Raw genomic sequence first — 18,572 nt, 5'->3', positions numbered from 1 at the left:
GTCTCGTTAAACTCTGGAAAAGGTTGAAATGGGAGTTTCCCCCCAGCCCCAGGCAAATGGAGGAACTTACTCTCTGTCTATGACCAGACAAGTGACTGCTTCAGCTGCGATGACGTTGGCTGTCCTGACATCCTCCCTGCAAGAAAAAACACATTTCTTCAGTTATTTTCATAACAATCTTCTGATTTCCAACACACAGGGCTCTTTAAGCACTTTGAGGACAAATTTCTGGCTTTCACAGCTTTTCCTTACTGTTTTCATAATCCATATAGGCTAATAAAAGACTAGAAGTCCAAGACTAATAAAAATAATCTATTTAATTCATTTTAATCAGGTCAGTTTGGTGTTCCAGTGTTTAAGAGTCAGCGCTGCATTTTCTGGGTTCACTTTATCCCAATTCCCTCCAGCCTTTCCATGTTCCAAGGTTAAGTGGATTACAGGCAAGAGACGTCCCCTCTTCTAAACACCCCTCATTCATTTAGGCTGGAACACCACTCTAGACTTCCACTGAAGCAGAAAATCAGATTTACAGGTGCTGTTAGGAATAGAAATTCCCATTTAAAGACTGGAAGTATTAAAGCAGGAAAATTGTGAAAAAAGGGTGATGCATGTGCACTCTCCCTTTGAGGTCATCATTAATTAACTTTAATTGCTTTGGAGCTCTCTTCATGTTCACACCTTTAGAGCAGAGCAAGCAGAAATACAAGGGAAGAACATTAATACTCCAGCCTGTGCTGGAATGCTGACTCTGAGTCCATTTGGACTGGAATTAAGTGTGCATTCGTGCTAATTTGCCCCACTGATAAATCACATTGTGCTAATTTAAAGCAATGAGAAAGAAGTAGTGGAATAGCAGTGGATAATTATCTCTATTAACTCCTAAAACTTGAATAAATACAGAGAGGATAAGGAAGGATAATATTGAATTCCTCATTAAGTTGCTGTAGCCAGCTTTTGACAATATATTGACCCATTAAAATGAGAATTCAAACTTACTGGTGTCCACTAATTCCCATTAAAACTCAACACATTTGTCCCATTATCCCAGATGCCACAAAAAGACATTTATCCCTGTAAATTTAAGGATCACAGATATGACTTGGTTACTATTTTATACATAGATGACTGCAGACCAGGAAAAGACAATAAAATTGCTGGCCCCAGTTCCAACATTTTCAATAAAATTTGAAATGAGGTATTCTGATGAACAAGGGACTGTTGTAATTCCTGTTATCTTCTATTAATCCATCCTTTTCTAGAAGGTGACTTTGGCCAGCAGCTGCAGCCCAGGGAGGTACAGAAATCCATGGCATTAAAGGCCAATGAAACCTTGGAAGTGCAAGGCATTGGGAAAGAAATTACTAACAGGGGATTAAAGGCAAGAGCAACCACCAGCAAGTGCCCAGCATTAAATGAGAGAGTAACTACTCCAAGTAGGTGGCATTAAACACAACAAATAATTACTACAAGTGCACAGAATTCAGTGCAGAAGTTGCTATTAAGGTGCATGCTATTAAATGCAACGAGTAATTACTATAAGTCCAAGAGTATTACCTACCAGTGCACAGCATTCAGTGGAAAATTAACCACTAGGAAGTGCACAGCATTAAATGCAGAAGGAATTACTACAAGTGCATGGCATTAATTGCAAGAAGTAATTACCACACGTGAACTGCATCAAATGCAAAAGTGATCACTATAAGGGCACAGCATTAAATGTAATAATTACTACAAGTGCAAAGCATTAAACCCAGAAGTTACTACTGGTAAATGCACAGCATTGAAGGGAAAAGTAACCACTACAAGTGCAAGACATTCAAGACAGAAGTTACTACAAGTGCAGGGCATTAAATGCAACAAATAATCATGGTATTAACTGAAACAGTAACTACTACAAATGCAGAGCATTAAAACCAAAGGTAATTACTCCCAGTGCACAGCATTAAATGAAATTCTAATTACTAGTAAATACATTAAACAACAAATTAATACCAGTGCAAAATATAAAATGCAGAGGTTACTCCCAATAAATGCACAGCTTTAAAGACAAAAGTAACTACTACCAGTGCAATGACAAGTGAAAAGTAATTACTGCACTAGATGCAACAGGTAGTTTAATTACTACAAGTGCATAAAATACAAGTAATTATTTCAACAGCACAGCACTAAGCAGCTATTAGAAGTGCAATATGTAAAACATAACTTATTGACAATTATAAATTAATTAATTCCTGGCAGTGCCCCACCACCCCCTGTGGCCCCAGGGAGGAGAGGAGAGCACTGACTCAGACACTCCCTGGCCTTCATCCCCTTCCTCCTCCTCGGAGCTGCTTCCCGAAAATCCGCGTTCCTCATCCGTGGAGTTGCGCTCGCTCCCCGAGCGCTCCATGGCCCCGGCTGCTGCAGCATTTCCCTTGGACACACCTGATCCCCTCCAGCTCCGAGTTCTGTGCCCCCCCCAGTATTTGACAGCTCCCCCAGCCCAGAGCTGGCCACCTGCACAAAGGTCACAGCTGCTGCGGGGGCTCTCGGCCACGGAAATCCAAGAGGGGAGGATTTGGGAGCCTTCAGGACATCCTTGGCTGTGGACAAGGGCCAAAAATCCCATCAGGAGACCTCGTGTGCCCTTTTCAGCTCCTTAACCCCACTTTGGAATTAGGTGGTAACAATACCCACGTTCCTAAACACTCCCAAGCGTGTCACCACACCACTGGAAACACGAGGACGTTATTTAAGGGATGAAACACACAAATCTGTTTTTCTCCTTGGAATTTACAGCCAGCTTCCCACACTGGGAAGTTACAAAAATTTTGCTTCTGACATGCTGTCAAAAACTCAGTTTAGAAAGAGGTAAGTTTATACTTCAGGCTCTGTCTCATGGTTTTGCCTTAGGCTGCCATAATTTGCCCTAAATGTAAAATATTTGAGGTGATTCCTGTTGTTTTGCTTTTTATTGCCTTCCTACATCCCCAAACTGCTTGAAGTCCTGCTCCAATACCTTCTCCCATAGATCCCACTGCTCCCAATCCATTTGACAGGGACTGTCCCCCTACCCTGGGCAGTCAGTCCAATGTTTGACAGCCCTTTCTGTAAAGGAATTTTCCCCAACATCCACTTAAATATGCACCTAAACCTCTTCTGGTTCAATTTGAGGCTGTTTCCCCTTGTCCTGTCCCTGTTCCATGGGAGTACAGCCTGACCCCCCCTGGCTGTCCCCTCCTGTCAAGGAGTTGTGCAGAGCCACAAGATCCCCCCTGAGCCTCCTTTGCTCCAGGTTGGTGGAATCTCAGCAGCAGCTCCTGGGAGTTTTTGTACTTTTACAACCCTCAGTGCAGTAAAGACACAGCAGAATTTCCTTGACCAACAGAGCCTTGAAAGACCTGAGGTCTCAGCTTCATAAATATTCCAGTCAATTATCACAAACGGCTCCTCTTTCTTTGTAAATCTTGTTGTACAACCCTTGGCAGGGCTTAAGCCTTTCAGCTGGAGCCACTGGGAGTAAAAATATATTTTAGGAGCAGTCAGTAAGTGCTAACGAGATGCTCACAAGGCATAAAACAAAGTATTAGAGGGAGCTGGTACATTTTCTATTTGAAGAGTTGTACATTTGGCTTATATTGAGTAAAAAACGGTAACATAGTATTTTTGAAGCTCAATGAGCTGAACTGTTGTTCTCTAAGAAATATTTTGCTTTCCCAATACCCATGAAGCCTAAATCACATGGAGTTTTTGCTACATGTCCTCAAACTGGGGTACCCTGGAGTCAAATCCCTCCTGTTGTATTTCATTCATTTTTAGAAAGTGAGATTTTAATGCCTGATGGAATTTTTACAAGATTTTTTATGAAATGGCTTTTCATGTGCAGCTTTTTCCAACAGCACCTTTTATTAGTTTCCCATTAAAATCTATAAAAGATTAGTAGAGCATGCTGTGTTTATGAATCCCAGCAATGTATTTTTATATCAAAGCCAATGGCAAAGGGATGTTGGGTTCTCAGGAAGATGAAAGGTTGGAAAGCCAAACTTTGGTCTGCGCGGGGTGGTTTTCCCCCATGGAAATCAGGCAGATCCAGGTGATTGATGCAGACATGGATCACAGAATTCATTAAATTTGGAGAAGAACTCCAAAGTCATCAAGCCCAATCTTTGACTGATCCCCATTTTGTCAACTCCTCCCCTGGGAGGGTGGGCAGGCCCTGGCACAGGGTGCCCAGAGCAGCTGTGGTGCTTCTGGATGCCTGGAAGTGCCCAAGGCCAGGTTGGACAGGACTTGGAGCCACGTGGGACAGTGGAAGGTGTCCCTGTCCATGGCACTGGATGAGCTTTAAGGTCCCTTCCTACCCAAACCATTCTGTGACTCCATGGATACAGCCACATCCAGTTGTTTCCCAATGTTCACCATTTCCTTCCATTAAAAAAGGAGGATAAAACCTTATTTCTTAGCTCAAGAAACTGGAGAATCTCGAAGGACCACCCAGAGCAGGTGGGTCAGTGCCTGGTCCTCGGTGTCTGCCCTGCAGAACCTGCCTGGGAGCATCCCTGGCAGAAACCTCCCATCCTGTGGGACCTCAGGAGATGAGTGCTAAGATCAGCTGAGAATGCTCTTGAAGAGGGTTTTCAGAACTAAAAAAAATGAGGTCTTCCATGGTGGGTTTTAAATTATGCCACAGGGCTATCCAGAAGTTCCTAATTTGCTGCTGTTCGAGTTCTTTAATGCATTTTCCCACCTTCTAGCCGTGTACACTTGACCTTGTTACAATATTCTTAATAAGGTTGATTTAAAGCATTTAGGACAAGACACATCAGATGGGGAAAAAAAATCAGTTATTAGCTTAAATTTAGCAATAAGAGCTCAAAGCTCAGCATCTCTATCTTCACTTCTATTTTACTGGGTATTTTCTCATTATACCATGACTTTCAGGTGGGAGATAAGAATCAGCTTTATTGGGTATGCTGAGGAGTGGTACCCAAATATGATGATCTTCTATCCTTTAAAAAGAGGGATTTGTCTAGCTGGAGACTTAAAAATGTCTTTTAAAAGCTTTGATTACCTTTTGTTTCTAATAATAATAAGAAGAATGAGAATAAGAATAATGATGAGGATGATGTAATAATTTTTGTAACTTCACCTGCATCTTGGCCTATAGTTGCAGCAGGACGAGATGCAACAACCACTTGCCTATTCTTGATTTAGTAAAAAGAAATAAATAATCAAGGTTTTATGTGCCAAAACCAAACTAAATCTCACAGTTGCTGGGCCCGTTGTGAGGATCCGACTCAAGGAATCCAGCTGGCATGGAAAGAAATGAATCCTTGGCCCTGATGGGGGTGGCCTACAGGGGATTCTGGCACTGGGAGTACAACAGCAGCGTTAGGAGAGCAATTTAGGGCTGTAACCCAGCAGATTCCCGGGAGGAAAGGGATGGATCCCCATTCCCAGGCTCATCTCCCACTGCTTGTGGTGTGTTGATAGATGGTGCTGCTGCTCTGAATATCCCAAAAATGTATTTATGGCAGTGACAGTCGCTGACCTCGACACCTCCACCTCTTTTGTGCTGTGGAGCAGCTTCTCTCCTTCTGATGGACATGCCCCAACCTGTCATGAAGGATTTCAGTGCTCTGAGGACACATTTAAGGTGATTTTATAGGGGTTTTATATGGCAGGTGTTGCTGAACACCCAAATATGAGGGTGGAAGAGTCAGCACTCAGCACTGGGAAGGCAAAATAAAAACCTCAGCAATTACACTCATCATTTCAAGCTATGATGACCCTTCAAGAAACCTTGTCTTCCTTTTAGCATTTTTACGAGTTGAGCAGGTATTTAAGAACAAATTGGGATGAATTCCAACATGGTGTTTAAATCTGAGGGCATTCAGCACAGGAAGGACTCATAGCACCAAAAATCAGGAGCAAAAAAACAAAGTGCTCCTCCTCCATAGGAGGGTCTGCATTAAACTACTTCCAGCGTTAAAATGGGCAAGAACTTATGGAAATTTCATAAGGGAATAAAAGGGTTTTTATAAAATAAAATGCCTGTCAAAAGAGGAAATAAAGCTCAAAGCTTAAATAACATATATATGGGAAAAAAGCCCAGACATGAGGCTGAATTATAGCCCTGGATTTTGAAAACAGCACTGGAATAGTCTGGGAAAGTCACCTGGAAATTAAGAATTATATTTTCTTAATAAATGTTCTGATATTAATATTCCCATGGGTCTTTCAGGCTTGGCAGAAAGTAGCACTGGGTGTCCTTGGGATGTCAGTGTCTCCATGGGAAACAAATTCCTCCTCAATTAATTTTCTAAAAAAGGGGAATTTTGGTGCATTCAGGACAAAGTGAAGTTTTAGATAAAAGTTTCTGTCTTCTGGGTGTATTCACATTCCAAATGTGTGTTTCAAGGAAAGATCCCACTATTTAAGTGCCCAAGGCCAGGTTGGCTTGGAGCAGCCAGGGATAGTGGAGGGTGTCCCTGCCCTGCCCATGGCAGGGGTGGCATTGGGTGGGATTTAAGGTCCCTTCCAGCCCAAACAGTTCTGGGATTGATATTTCCTAGATATCTAATATATAAAGAAAATTATAACTGTTTCTTTCCTGACAAATAGCACTTTCAAGATCGACAACTCACAGGTGGCAAACCCCAGGGGAACACAATTCTCTGTGGCTCTCTCTTTGCTGGTGATGAGCCAGGAGCCAAAGCTGGACTGGAACTTCCAGAAGCTGGAGTGCCAAGGGAAGGTGGCAGATGGATTTGGGATGTTTGCCTGAACACCTGTGCAAAGTGGCACCCTCAGCTCAGTTTCCACCCAGGTGTCCACACTTCCAAGTGCCAAACAGCCTTTCCTGAAACATCTGCCTGCAGCCAGGAGGATCCATTTCCCACATCCCATTTCAGCAAAACAAAAATTCCACTTTCTGTTAATTCCATTGAGCTTTTCTGAGTCCTTCAGGCAAACAGAGGGATTATTGGCAGTGCTGGGGTGGGAACACTTGGAAGTCAGAGAATCAAGGGATGATTTGTGTTGGGAGGGTCATTAAGGATCAGCTCATTCCATGGCATGGGCAGGGACACCTGCCCCTACCCCAGGCTGCTCCAAGCCCCAGTGTCCAACCTGGCCTTGGGCACTGCCAGGGATCCAGGGGCAGCCACAGCTGCTCTGGGCACCCTGTGCCAGGGCCTGCCCACCCTCCCAGGGAGCAATTCCTAATTCCCAATATCCCATCCATCCCTGCCCTCTGGCAGTGGGAAGCCATTCCCTGTGTCGTGTCCTTCCAGACCCTTGGAAACAGTCCCGCTCCAGCTCTCCGGGAACCCCTTTAGGCTCTGGAAGAGGCTCTGAGCTCTCCTGGAGCCTTCTCCAGTACCTGTGAGCTGCCATCTGTCACAGCCCCTGCTCTGCCTTTTCTCTGGGCACAGAAACTCCATTTGTGCCACCCCTTGGGGAATCCACCTGCCTGGGAATGGAATTCCAATTAACTCCAAGAGCTGCCACAACACAGTGAGGATATACACTGCAGGCATTCCCATATGCAGCTGAAATCCTTATTGCGGCTGACTTTTAAGGCTGAAAGAGATTAGTATCTCATCCCTTATCCTTTGCTTCCAAGTCCTGCATGGAATCTGTTTTTAACACCTGTGACTGCACCTTTCCCACCATGGCTGGATCTGCTGGCATCAGGACAAGCAAGGAATCACAGAAGAGTTGGAAAAGCTCTCTAGGATCAATGAGTCCAACCATCCACCCAACAGTGCCCAGTGCTCCCTTAAACCCTCACCCCAATGCCACATGCACAGTTTTAATCCCTGCAGGGAGTCACTGTGTCCCACTGGTGTTTCCCACTGCTGAGGTGGGAACAATGCTCAGAAATCCCTCTCTGCTGATGGTAAAACCATTTCCAGTGGGCCCACCATTCCCACTGCTCCCAGGAAACCCTCAATGATATTGATATCACTTACTACAGTGTTTCCAGCAGCTCAGAAAGGCAGGGAAGATCAAACACAGCTAGAGAAATCTTCTATAGGAATTAAAACTGGTATTTGTAGGTAAACCATGGCTTAACTTTAGTCTGAAGTGACAGATAAACCCAAATCTGAGTGACACAATGCTGACACTGGGATGGTAGAACTGCCTTGCCTGCCAAACCCATTAATGATTCGACCCAATTACTTGTGTAATTTATTCAGAATTACTGTAATGAACCAGAGTCTCACTAGTCCGTAATTATTTATATTCCCGGAGTGAAAGAACCCAGGGATACAAAATGACCACTTTTTCATTAAAGTGAAATAAAACCCTACCACGCCCCATCCATTGCTGTTTCAATCAGCCGGTGGGTGACAAGAGCATCTTTAAGATATATTAAATGTTAATTATCCCATTCAAGGACAATTCAATTAAACCTTGAACAAATCAGAAGAGTCTCTAGAAACTGGTGGCTTGCAGACCTACCCTGCATAAGGAACTTATCTGCCAGCCTTGATCAGATCATTCAAAGCCAGGCAAAGCCAAAAACCCAGGAAATACCAAAAACCCAGGAAACTGGCACAGATAAAGAGGAAACCATTGATTTCCATTATTTTCCTCAAAAAAAGAAGAGCAGCAGCAAGAGAATTCAGCAGCCAGAGCCACATGAAATGGTCCTTGACACATTTGCTTCATGAAGGACTTGGCAGCCGCACTTTAATATTATGTAATAAGTGAAGAGACAAACACAAAGAATAAGAAGACCTCCAAGACCATTGATAAACTGACCCCAACCTTGTCAACTCCTTCCCTGGGAGGGTGGGCAGGCCCTGGCAGAGATTCCCAGAGCAGCTGTGGCTGCCCCTGGACCCCTGGAAGTGTCCAAGCCAGGCTGGATGGGACTTGGAGCAGCCTGGGATAGTGGAAGGTGTCCCTGCCCATGGCAGGGGGTGGAACTGGATGATCCTAAATGCCCATTCCAACCCAAGCTGTTCTGGGATTCAAAGAAATCCAAGTCCCTTTTCCCATGGCTGCCTCATCCCTCTCCAAGCCCTGGATACCAATAACAGCTTGGACCTGGATGGAAAATGTGGATCCCCCAAATTGAGATGTGATCCAATGCTTCTCCTGAGCCCCAGCAGGGTCACAGGGTCATTGTCCCATTATGACTTCAAAGCTCCTGACAATTAAAATCCTTCCCTTCCACTCTCTCACTATCCTTAATCTGGGATCTCCACATGGGAAAAGCATCTTCTGTAGCCATAAAAGGAGAAATAAGGCTACAAGGTTAACTCCAATACTTTTTTATAGACCTTTCATCAAGACATTCCAAATGATAAAACATTTCCTAAATGAGCCTGCATTCCTTGGAGAGGTCTTGCTTAGGGAGCTTTATCCATAAAATAGCTGATATTGCTCAAGGACAAATATCTGAAATTTTTCCTCAAAATCTGAATTTTTCCTCATTTTTTTTGCAGCAGCAGGACAATAAACCAACAGCACAAAAGGCTCTAACTTTTCCAGCATTCCAAAGAGTTTCAGCTCTCCCAGGTTCCCCAGGTGGAGGGATCTCTCCCAAACTGCCAAATTATTTCTTACTTATTATTTATCCAAGTGTCTAAGAGCCAGTGCAGAAAGGACACATGATAGAAGATTAAAAAAATATAATGCAATGCCTATAGATTAATCCTGTGCTCTTTGGACACCCCCAAATCCATGGAGATTAGATATATTCCCATTTTCCAGACAATAAAAACCAGGCTCAAGAGCTTTTTGAAGCAAACAGTGGCAATAATCGCTGTTAAATGCCAGATTCCTTAGGTTAAATTACTTCTCTTGGGATTTACTCCTCCAGGATTTTTTTTAAAGCAGCTCCAAGCTGTCATTTAGGAGACTTAGCTTGCACATGATGGAAAACTTCAGGAAAATTTGGAGCAGTGCAATAGGTGATGCTCCTTTTTTGAAGAGTTTTAAGATGAGGCTGGACAAGGGAATGGTGACTTTGCTCCAGGAGTTGGGACCGCCCTGCTTGGAGCAGGAAGACAGAGTGAGGACCTTTAGAGCTCTTTTTTGGCCAATATTCAGCTGATTTTTCTATATTTCCTGCCCAGACTGTCCCACTCCCTCTGGCATATCCAGAGGGATTTGTAAATGTCCCAGACTAAAAACCACAGCCCCAGTTCCAGGTCACGTGAAGAACAAGAACCAAACACCTTTCGTGCCACCTCAGTTTTCCTTCAGGCAGATCCCAGAAAGGTTGAAGAGATCACTGGGAGAATTTCAGATGCCAATTCCAGATGCAACACAGGAGAGAAAATCCCAGCCAGAGCCATCCTTACAAGCTCTGCATTAACCCATGGAAACGGGAGATGTTGGGAATACCCAGCTTCAGAAAACAATATTGGCTTTCAAATTCCATCTCCTTTCGCAAAGTTTCCTGGAGGGCATTTCAAAGTGTCCAAGGATAGAAGGTCAGGATGTTAAAATCCCAGGAAGGCTTCACCATTAGTGAGGAACCAGGATCACATCCTGGTTGTTTAATGCAAGATTTACTCTGCAGCTTCTGCATAAAGGCTGGGACGTCACGGGTGCAAAATCTCCCAGCCTCTTCACAGCCTGACACTTTCCCTCAGCTGCACTGAACTCCCAAATATTCCCAGCAAGTTTTACCTTGCCTAATTCCTGTCCTTTCAGCCCAGTGCTGCAGCCAAGGGTGTAGAGGAGCTTCAGTACCCTGGAAGAGCCGAGTCCCTTCAGTCCATAGGAGTGTCCAGGAACTTCCCGCCCAGGAACTTCCCATCACTTTCTCTCACCCTGATTTAATTTCCTTTAGTTCTTCCCCCCTGGGATGGTTTGGAAGGCTTCAATCCAGGACCAGAAGCTCATTTATTACAAAGAAATTGTTCCCTGGGAGGGTGGGCAGGCCCTGGCACAGGGTGCCCAGAGCAGCTGTGGCTACCCCTGGATCCCTGGCAGTGCCCAAGGCCAGGCTGGACACTGGGGCTTGGAGCAGCCTGGGACAGTGGAAGGTGTCCCTGCCATGGCAGGGGGTGGAACTGGGTGATCCTTAATGCCCCTTCCAACCAAAACCATTCCAGGATTCTGATATTCCCTGTCACCATCTCATCCCCAGAATGGTGCTATTTAAAAGCACCATTTAAAGTCCTATTTTAACACCATTTTTGGGGGGGTGAAGTTCCCAAATATTTTATATCCAAAATTATACTATGGGATGAGAAAATAAACCAGCACCTAGGACAAATGCTGAGTAACCTCCTGTAATAGTAATTTTCATCTTTATAAGACCGTGTTCTACATAAAACTCTAAAACTTTCCAGTTTCTTCTCAATTCTACAACTGCCAACCTTTCATTTAATTACAGCCTGACTGCGGACATAATGGAATTTAGCAGGTGCCTAAAGGATGTGTCATTTAGAGCTTTAGACTTCAGGAATCAAGAACTGGATTTTACAAACCCAGGGGCTGAGGGGGAAAAATTAAATATAAAAAATTTTGCTGAATTTAAATCTCTGCCAGCCCCTTCAGCAACTGGAGTGAAGTTGCTTTGTTAGAGAAGTTCTGCCACATAACCCTAAATCACTTTTGCAGCCTGAACAAACCCAAGAATAAATTGACATGAAGGTTGCCCACAGCTTTAGTGGCTTTAAATGAACTGTTTCCTTTTTAAAAATTGAATATAAACACAGCTAAATCTCTCAAAAATCTCTGTTCTATCCAAGGCATGCAGCTCAACAATTTACATCGCTCCTGTTGGATTTGGGAGATTCTGTGGTGAAATTCCTGGGAGAATCAATGACACCTTGCTCCAAACAGCAAAAGCCTGCAGACACCTCGGTGAAAAACATCAATTTAAAGAAATAAATACAGGAAATATAATTATTGTCAGCAAATCTGCACTTTTTAGGGGGTCTCAAAGCCTGGGCAGCTCTGTGGGTCTTTACTGGGAATTCCTCCTAGTCTCAGGAGCTTCTGGAAGAAGCCCCAAGATACGTTTTAGAGTGCAATAAATGGGTGTGGGATATCAAAATCACCAGTGGAAAGATTGGATGGAGGCAGGTCATGGAGGCAAAGAGGAAGAGTTGGGGTTTGAGTCAAGAAAAGTGAGGAGTCAGGGCCCAGACAAAAGGGTTAAAGTAATTCCAGAGCAGCCTCAGAGTGTCCAGCCATAAAACCTCTGCAGGGTTTTGCCACATGGAAATCTTGAGACTTTCTATACAGGGAACCCTCTTGCTGGGAGAGGGACAAGTCCAGAAATAAGCTGTGAGACATCAGGACCGAGGAAATGAGCTGAAAGTTCAGTGAAGAGAGGAAAAAAGTCAAAAAAAAAAAAAAAAAGACAAAAAGGAGGAGACAAACCCCTGCAATCCCCGAGTGGAGGCTGGAGAATCAACACAGCTCTTCCACCACATGTAGGAAGAAGGAAGCTGGGGATGCCAAGAGAAGGTCATAGTTGGCAGCTCTGAATTCCACTGACAACTCTCCAAAAATGGATTGGGCAGTCCTGGGTTTTTTTAGGAATGCTTAGGAATGGCTTTACTTCAATCCCCCTAGGCCTGGGATCCAAGGACACCCTACAGCCTCCGGCCCCTAAAAGTATAAACAAGAGTGAATTGGGGGGAGGCAAACTGGGGGTAAATGACTTCATTACCTGAAGCTGTAAGTGGAGGATTAACCCCATATGTAAATGGGCCAAACTTATAATTGTCTGAAAAACTCATGACCATTGTCCATCTTGGGTGTAGCTCCTTGGAGACTTTTGACTGCCCAAGGTGTATCTATTGAAGGCCTTTAATAAATATCTGCTTTTATTCTCTTACTCTTGTCTAGCCTCTGTCCTAGGGAGCCACTCCAAGGCTTCAGGAGGATCAGTGACAACGTGGTTCAGCCTAAAAAAAATGTGAGCAAGCCCTAAGGGGAGCACTCCTGAACAAACAACCCCAACCCCATGTGTGCAGCAAAAAGGGACCCTGGGTCACCCCTACAGGGACTTTACAATAAAAAACAGTCTCTCCTAAAAGCAAAATCATCCCAAAACCCCAGTTCTGGGAGCCAAACCCAAAGGTAGCCCCACATCCTCCCACCAATACCGATGCTGTCACAGGAGTGCTGCCCCTCACAAGAGCCATGCTCAGGCTGTGCCCTGACCTAAATTAACACCCAGACTTGGGTAGTGATAACGCAGTTCACTACTTTTAAATGTTACTGCTCTCAGGGTGGAGATTCCCAGCCAGCCTTGCTGCTCTCCAAGATCCCAGTGGCCAGGCTGGCTCCAGCCCCCAGTGTGAAGTCACAGTGACACCGCACAGGGACAGGGACAGCTGGGGACAACAGGAATCTGCTGGAATGCACCAGGGAATTAAAAGCTTAAGTGTATCTTTTGTGTCAACAGCCAGGGCAACTCAAAGTGAGATCAGAGGCTGCCATTGAAAGCGGAGCTGTTGGAGCCTCATCTGCCATCACCAGCTAAACAGTCCCTGTGCCAAGTCTGGACATGGGTGAAAGATCCACTCTGAGACTTAAAACTGATGGTAATAATCATTAAATTCAAAGCAGGAGACTGGGAGAGTGATGGCTGTAAAGAAATAGGAATGTATACAGGACAGGAATAGCACTCAGCTTATGAAAATCTGGGTGTTTATGGAGGGAGGATGAGGAGAACAGCAAACATAAATAAATCAGGATTATTCCTACATTGTTCTCAGGTTGGTATCACTATCTGAGCCCCCTCCAGTGCCTCAAGAGGCTCCAAGGGAGTTGGAAAGGGACGGGGGACAAGGAATGGGGGGACAGGACACAGGGAATAGATTCACACCGACAAAGGGGCAATTTAGATGGGATGGTGGGAATAGATCCTTCCCGGTGAGGGTGGGCAGGCCCTGGCACAGGGTGCCCAGAGCAGCTGTGGCTGCCCCTGGATCCCTGGCAGTGCCAAAGGCCAGGCTGGACAGGGCTTGGAGCAGCCTGGGACAGTGGAAAGTGTCCCTGCCATGGCAGGGGTGGCACTGGATGGGCTTTAAGGCCACCACTTCCCCATGCCTCCAGGTGCCACCTCCACAAATCTTTTAAATCCCTCCAGGAATGCTGATCCCACCACTGCCATGGGTGCCTGTGCCAGTGCTTGACAACATTTTAGTGGAGAAATTTTCCTTGCTATCCAAGCTAAACCTCCCCTGGTGCAACCTGAGGCCGTTTCCTTTGGTCCCTCTGTGTTTGAATTACAGCAGGCAAAATGCAAGCCATGAGCTGATATTATTCTGTATTTTAGAGAGAAATTATTTTAATATGGGTCTAATAGAGAAAATTTGATTATTTATACAGCACAGGCCTGAACATTTAATTATCATGGTGCCTCATATTGAGTGGGCCCTGCATCCCAATTCTGGGTTACTGTGCAGAAAAATCCCTCAATTTTCTAAAACTGATAAATTACAGGAATTTTAAATGGAGCTCCAAAGCCTGACACACAAACCCAAATCCATCCTGGGCACAGAAAGGGATTTGAACAGGAGCCACATCACGAGGTGCTGTAATAAATTTAAGCTGATATCTCATTTATTTTTGCTCTTTTCCCCTCTTCAATTCCATCTTGTTGTAAACCTGCTCCAAGGGTTTGCTAACATGGATTACCCTGTCTACATCCCATGAATTAATTCCTACTCCTGCATCCCCCATAGGCATCTTCACTTGTTTGGGTGTTTATTTTTTTTTAAAGGAAGTCAAGAGAATTCAAATTCACTGCTGCATTCCTCAGTTCCACTTAGTGCTTACAAACTTGAACAGAGCTGGTGGGGGTATTTTGATGGAAGCATTTTCCCAGGAAAAATGTGTGATTTCCTCACTGGAACTCTTGTACAGGAATTTTTCTCTCCCCTCATTCAGAATACATTTATTTCAGAGCATGGATTTTTTCCCCAACTAGAAACATTTGTCCCAAACCATCATTTTGACACAAACATCCTCATTTTGAAATTGTAGGATAAAGCATTTGGATCTAATAGTTGATGGTTATTATTGACAGCAAGGTATTGCTGCAGGACAAAAATCACATGGGAATTTTTCTCCTCCCCATTGTTTCCTTTTTTTTTTCTTTTGCACAACCCAGGAATTGCCTGCAAAAAATCATGAAAAGAGGGAAAAGGGAAGAGTTTGGAGCCTTCAGCCCTGCCAGGCTGTTTCACACCTTCCAGATGGGAAAAACAAAGTGCAATCCCAGGGTTTTGCTCTTTCCGGGAAGCAAGCACCAGATCTGACCCCTGAAATCTCTTCCATCACCACCCATTCCACTCATCCCACTTCAGAAAGAAAAATAAATCCTCCAAATTGTGCTACTTAAAAAAAAATTATAAATTAAAACCATATCCTTTTGATGTGAATAGTTCTCCAACAGCTTTCTTAGCTAATAAATAGCAATAATATTTATTATTCCTATGCATTCCTTATTGCAGCAATTTTTTTCAGGCTCTGAAGGAACACAGAAGGAAAAAAAAAACATTGGAAAAATTCTTGGAGATGTTCACTGCAGCAAAAGCAAATATATGGGTAACCATAAACCTTCTGTAATGCTGCTTTGCTCCAAACCCCTGGAATCCTGCCTTCCTTCCTCCATCTGGCACACTCTGCTTGCTTAGATATATATTTTTATTATTATTTATTTTTTTTAATTCAGCAGGAGGAATACTGTCTCTGCTCGTTAGACAACAACTTCCAAGGGGAAAAAAAAAAAAGGAATTTGAGTTCCTGGGCTATGACTCAGTAGGAGAAGAGCAAGAACAATTCATAAGCTGTGATTTTCTAAACCAACAATTGTCTCTAAGACTCCAAACCACTTGATTATTTACTAACTCCATTTGAGTTGTCAAGTTGGGTCTGAGTGTAACTTCCCCACACAAATTAATGTTATTTACACCCTTTTTGTGAGGAGAAGAGTAGCAAAACTTTGATTTTTAGACTCCTGGAAAGGTTTGGGTTGGAAGGGACCTTATCTCCTAATGGCTCTTTTTCACTGAGGGAGATTTTGGGTTGATAAAAATATTTTAAAAGGCAGACATGAAAAGGCTGAGAGAATTGGGATTCTTCAGCCTAGAGAAGGGATGCTCTGGGGTGACCTCATTGTGTCCTTCCAGTGCCTGAAGGGGACGACAGGGAAGATGGAGAGAGATTTTGGACAAAGGATGGAGCGCCAGGACAAGGGGGAATGGCTTCAAACAGACAGAGGGGAAATTTAGGTGAGATATTGGGAAGAAATTGTTCCCTGGGAGGGTGGGCAGGCCCTGGCACAGGGTGCCCAGAGCAGCTGTGGCTGCCCCTGGAGCCCTGGCACTGCCCAAGGCCAGGTTGGACAGGGCTTGGAGCAGCCTGGGACAGTGGAAGGTGTCCCTGCCCATGGCACGGGTGGAATTTTAAATCTTTAGGTCCCTTCCTACTGAAACCACTCCATGATTCTGATAGTTCTGTTATAGATACATAATATTATAATATTGGCTTTTTGCAAATATTAAAATAGATTTTATAGGTGTGATATTAAAATAACTTTGTTATAAAGATAGAGTTTTTATTTCTGTTGTTAATTAAGCTTAAACATAGTAGTGAAATAACTCTACTTGTGTTAAAATACCTACTTAAATAAGATAACATCCACTGAACATAAGATAAAAACACCTACTACAGATATATGATCAGCACTCACCATCTGAAGAAAATATAAACCAAGGCCCAAACTAGAAGTTTAAAAAAAAGAACCAAAACTACAATGAAGAAACACACATACTCTGAAAAAGCAAACCCAAGGAAGAACCATGTAAAATAGTTCCTAGAATAGTTTATAGAGATGCATAAAAGTCTATGAATATACAACAAACTAATCTAATAGAAAAAGTATTTAAGGAGTATCCCCAAAGATAATGGTGTAGACTTAGCTGAGTATCAAGATGCACCTGACCACAATAACCTTTACTCTATGGTCCTTATCTCCTATTATCCTTTATTAAACTTTTTTTAATTTTCACAGGAGAGTGAATGTATTTTTCACATTTCTTTTCTTTTTTTTTCTTAGAAAATAAATGAAAAAAAGGTGAATTTCTGTGCACCAGCCTTTCATTCCAGATCATCCCCATCCCTTCAGAACCAGAGGTGTTTCCATGAGGATCTATTTGACCAGCCTGACTAAGGTACCAGCTCTCTGCACAAAAATTAGGAAAAACCCTGAGATTATAAACTGGACTGTTTGTCAGAACACAGAATTGCAGCACTGTGGGTGCTGAGCTTCAGCTCCAAACCTTTATATAAATATAATATTTTATGTACATTATATTTATATAGAAATATATTAGAACAGTTTTAAGACATAAGATTTTCTTTTCTATAAAAATTGTGGTTCTTGTTAATAAAAAAGCTGGGCTGAGTTCAGAAGATCCCAGAATGGTTTGAGTTGGAAGGGATTTTACAGATCATGTACTTCCAGCTGCCTCGCCATGGACAGGGACACCTTCCAGAGATCTTCACAAGGCACTAAATGTGCCAGAAAATGTAAAGACAGTAGAGGAAAATTGGCTTCATCTGGCTTGTTGCCACATGTATAATCTCAGACAACAGACTCTAAAAATCAACAAGTCAACTGCACATCTGAGGACTCGGAGGAATCGCCTCAAGCAGCAGATGGCTCATCCAAAAAGAAAAAAAAACCAAACGAGCACCATTAAAAGTCCCAACCTACTGTGGCAATTAGTGCCACACTTTAAAATGTGCAGGAGGAGAAGGAAGATTTAAAAACTGCCTGAGGATATTCAACCCAGAAAGGATCAGAAATTATTAAAGCTGCAGCTCTGGTTCAGGATGTTGGTCAGCAATTAATTCTGGGTGCTGGAAATGCTACGTTAGATGGAGCTTTGGTAGAATCCATTCTGTGTTGTGATTTTAGGCAGGAAGAGCCAATAATATCAATTCATTCCTGCTGGAAAAGCAGAAAAACTGTTCCTCAGGAGTCCCAGTGCAGTGCTCCCAAGCAGGATGCTGGGAGAGCCACCACATCTTGCTCTGCCCTCTGGGAAATGTCCTTTCCAGCTCATTCCTTCATATATTGGCAAAAAAAGGCCCACAATCATGGAAATCAGCACAGAATTCTGAGATGGTTTGGGCTGGGACCTTAAAGCTCATCTTGTCCCAACCTTCTGACATGTGCAGGGACACCTTCCACTATCCTGGGGTGCTCCAAGCCTTGGACACTTCCAGATCACGCCAGGATTATGCTTTCTGGGGATTCTACCACTTTCCTAGGCACACTGTTCCAATGCTTTACAACCCTTTTGGTGAACAAATTCTTCCTGATGTTCAGCCTGAACCTCCCCTGGCCATTTCCTCTTCTCCTGTTGCTTGGTACCTGGGAGAAGGGCCTGACTTGGAGAAAGGGAAGCAAATCCATCATGCTTGTAATACTGGAATGAAACAAACCACAAAGGGCCTGATGGAAATTCCACATTTTTGCAATCATAAACCTCCTCCATCTGTCCTTGAGCCGAGGGCATTGAGGCCAGGCCACCCCAACAGCAGGCTGGGCAGGGCAGGGCCACATTTTCCACCATTTAATTGAATTT

General features: G+C 43.7%; 1 protein-coding gene across 6 annotated transcripts in view; it reads right to left on the bottom strand.

Moving 5' to 3' along the window:
* The window catches only part of PRKG1 (protein kinase cGMP-dependent 1), a 376,558-nt gene that overhangs the window by 59,423 nt on the left and 298,563 nt on the right, over positions 1-18,572 (bottom strand). For all 6 annotated transcript variants that reach the window (XM_068197052.1, XM_068197051.1, XM_068197050.1 and 3 more), the window contains one exon: positions 71-136. In XM_068197052.1, coding sequence (XP_068053153.1) covers positions 71-136 — 66 coding nt within the window. The remainder of the gene's footprint in view (positions 1-70; positions 137-18,572) is intronic.

Source organism: Anomalospiza imberbis, chromosome 8 (genome assembly GCF_031753505.1).
Source record: "Anomalospiza imberbis isolate Cuckoo-Finch-1a 21T00152 chromosome 8, ASM3175350v1, whole genome shotgun sequence".
Taxonomy (NCBI): Eukaryota; Metazoa; Chordata; class Aves; order Passeriformes; family Viduidae; genus Anomalospiza; species Anomalospiza imberbis.
This window is presented reverse-complemented; position numbering and strand designations above follow the sequence as displayed.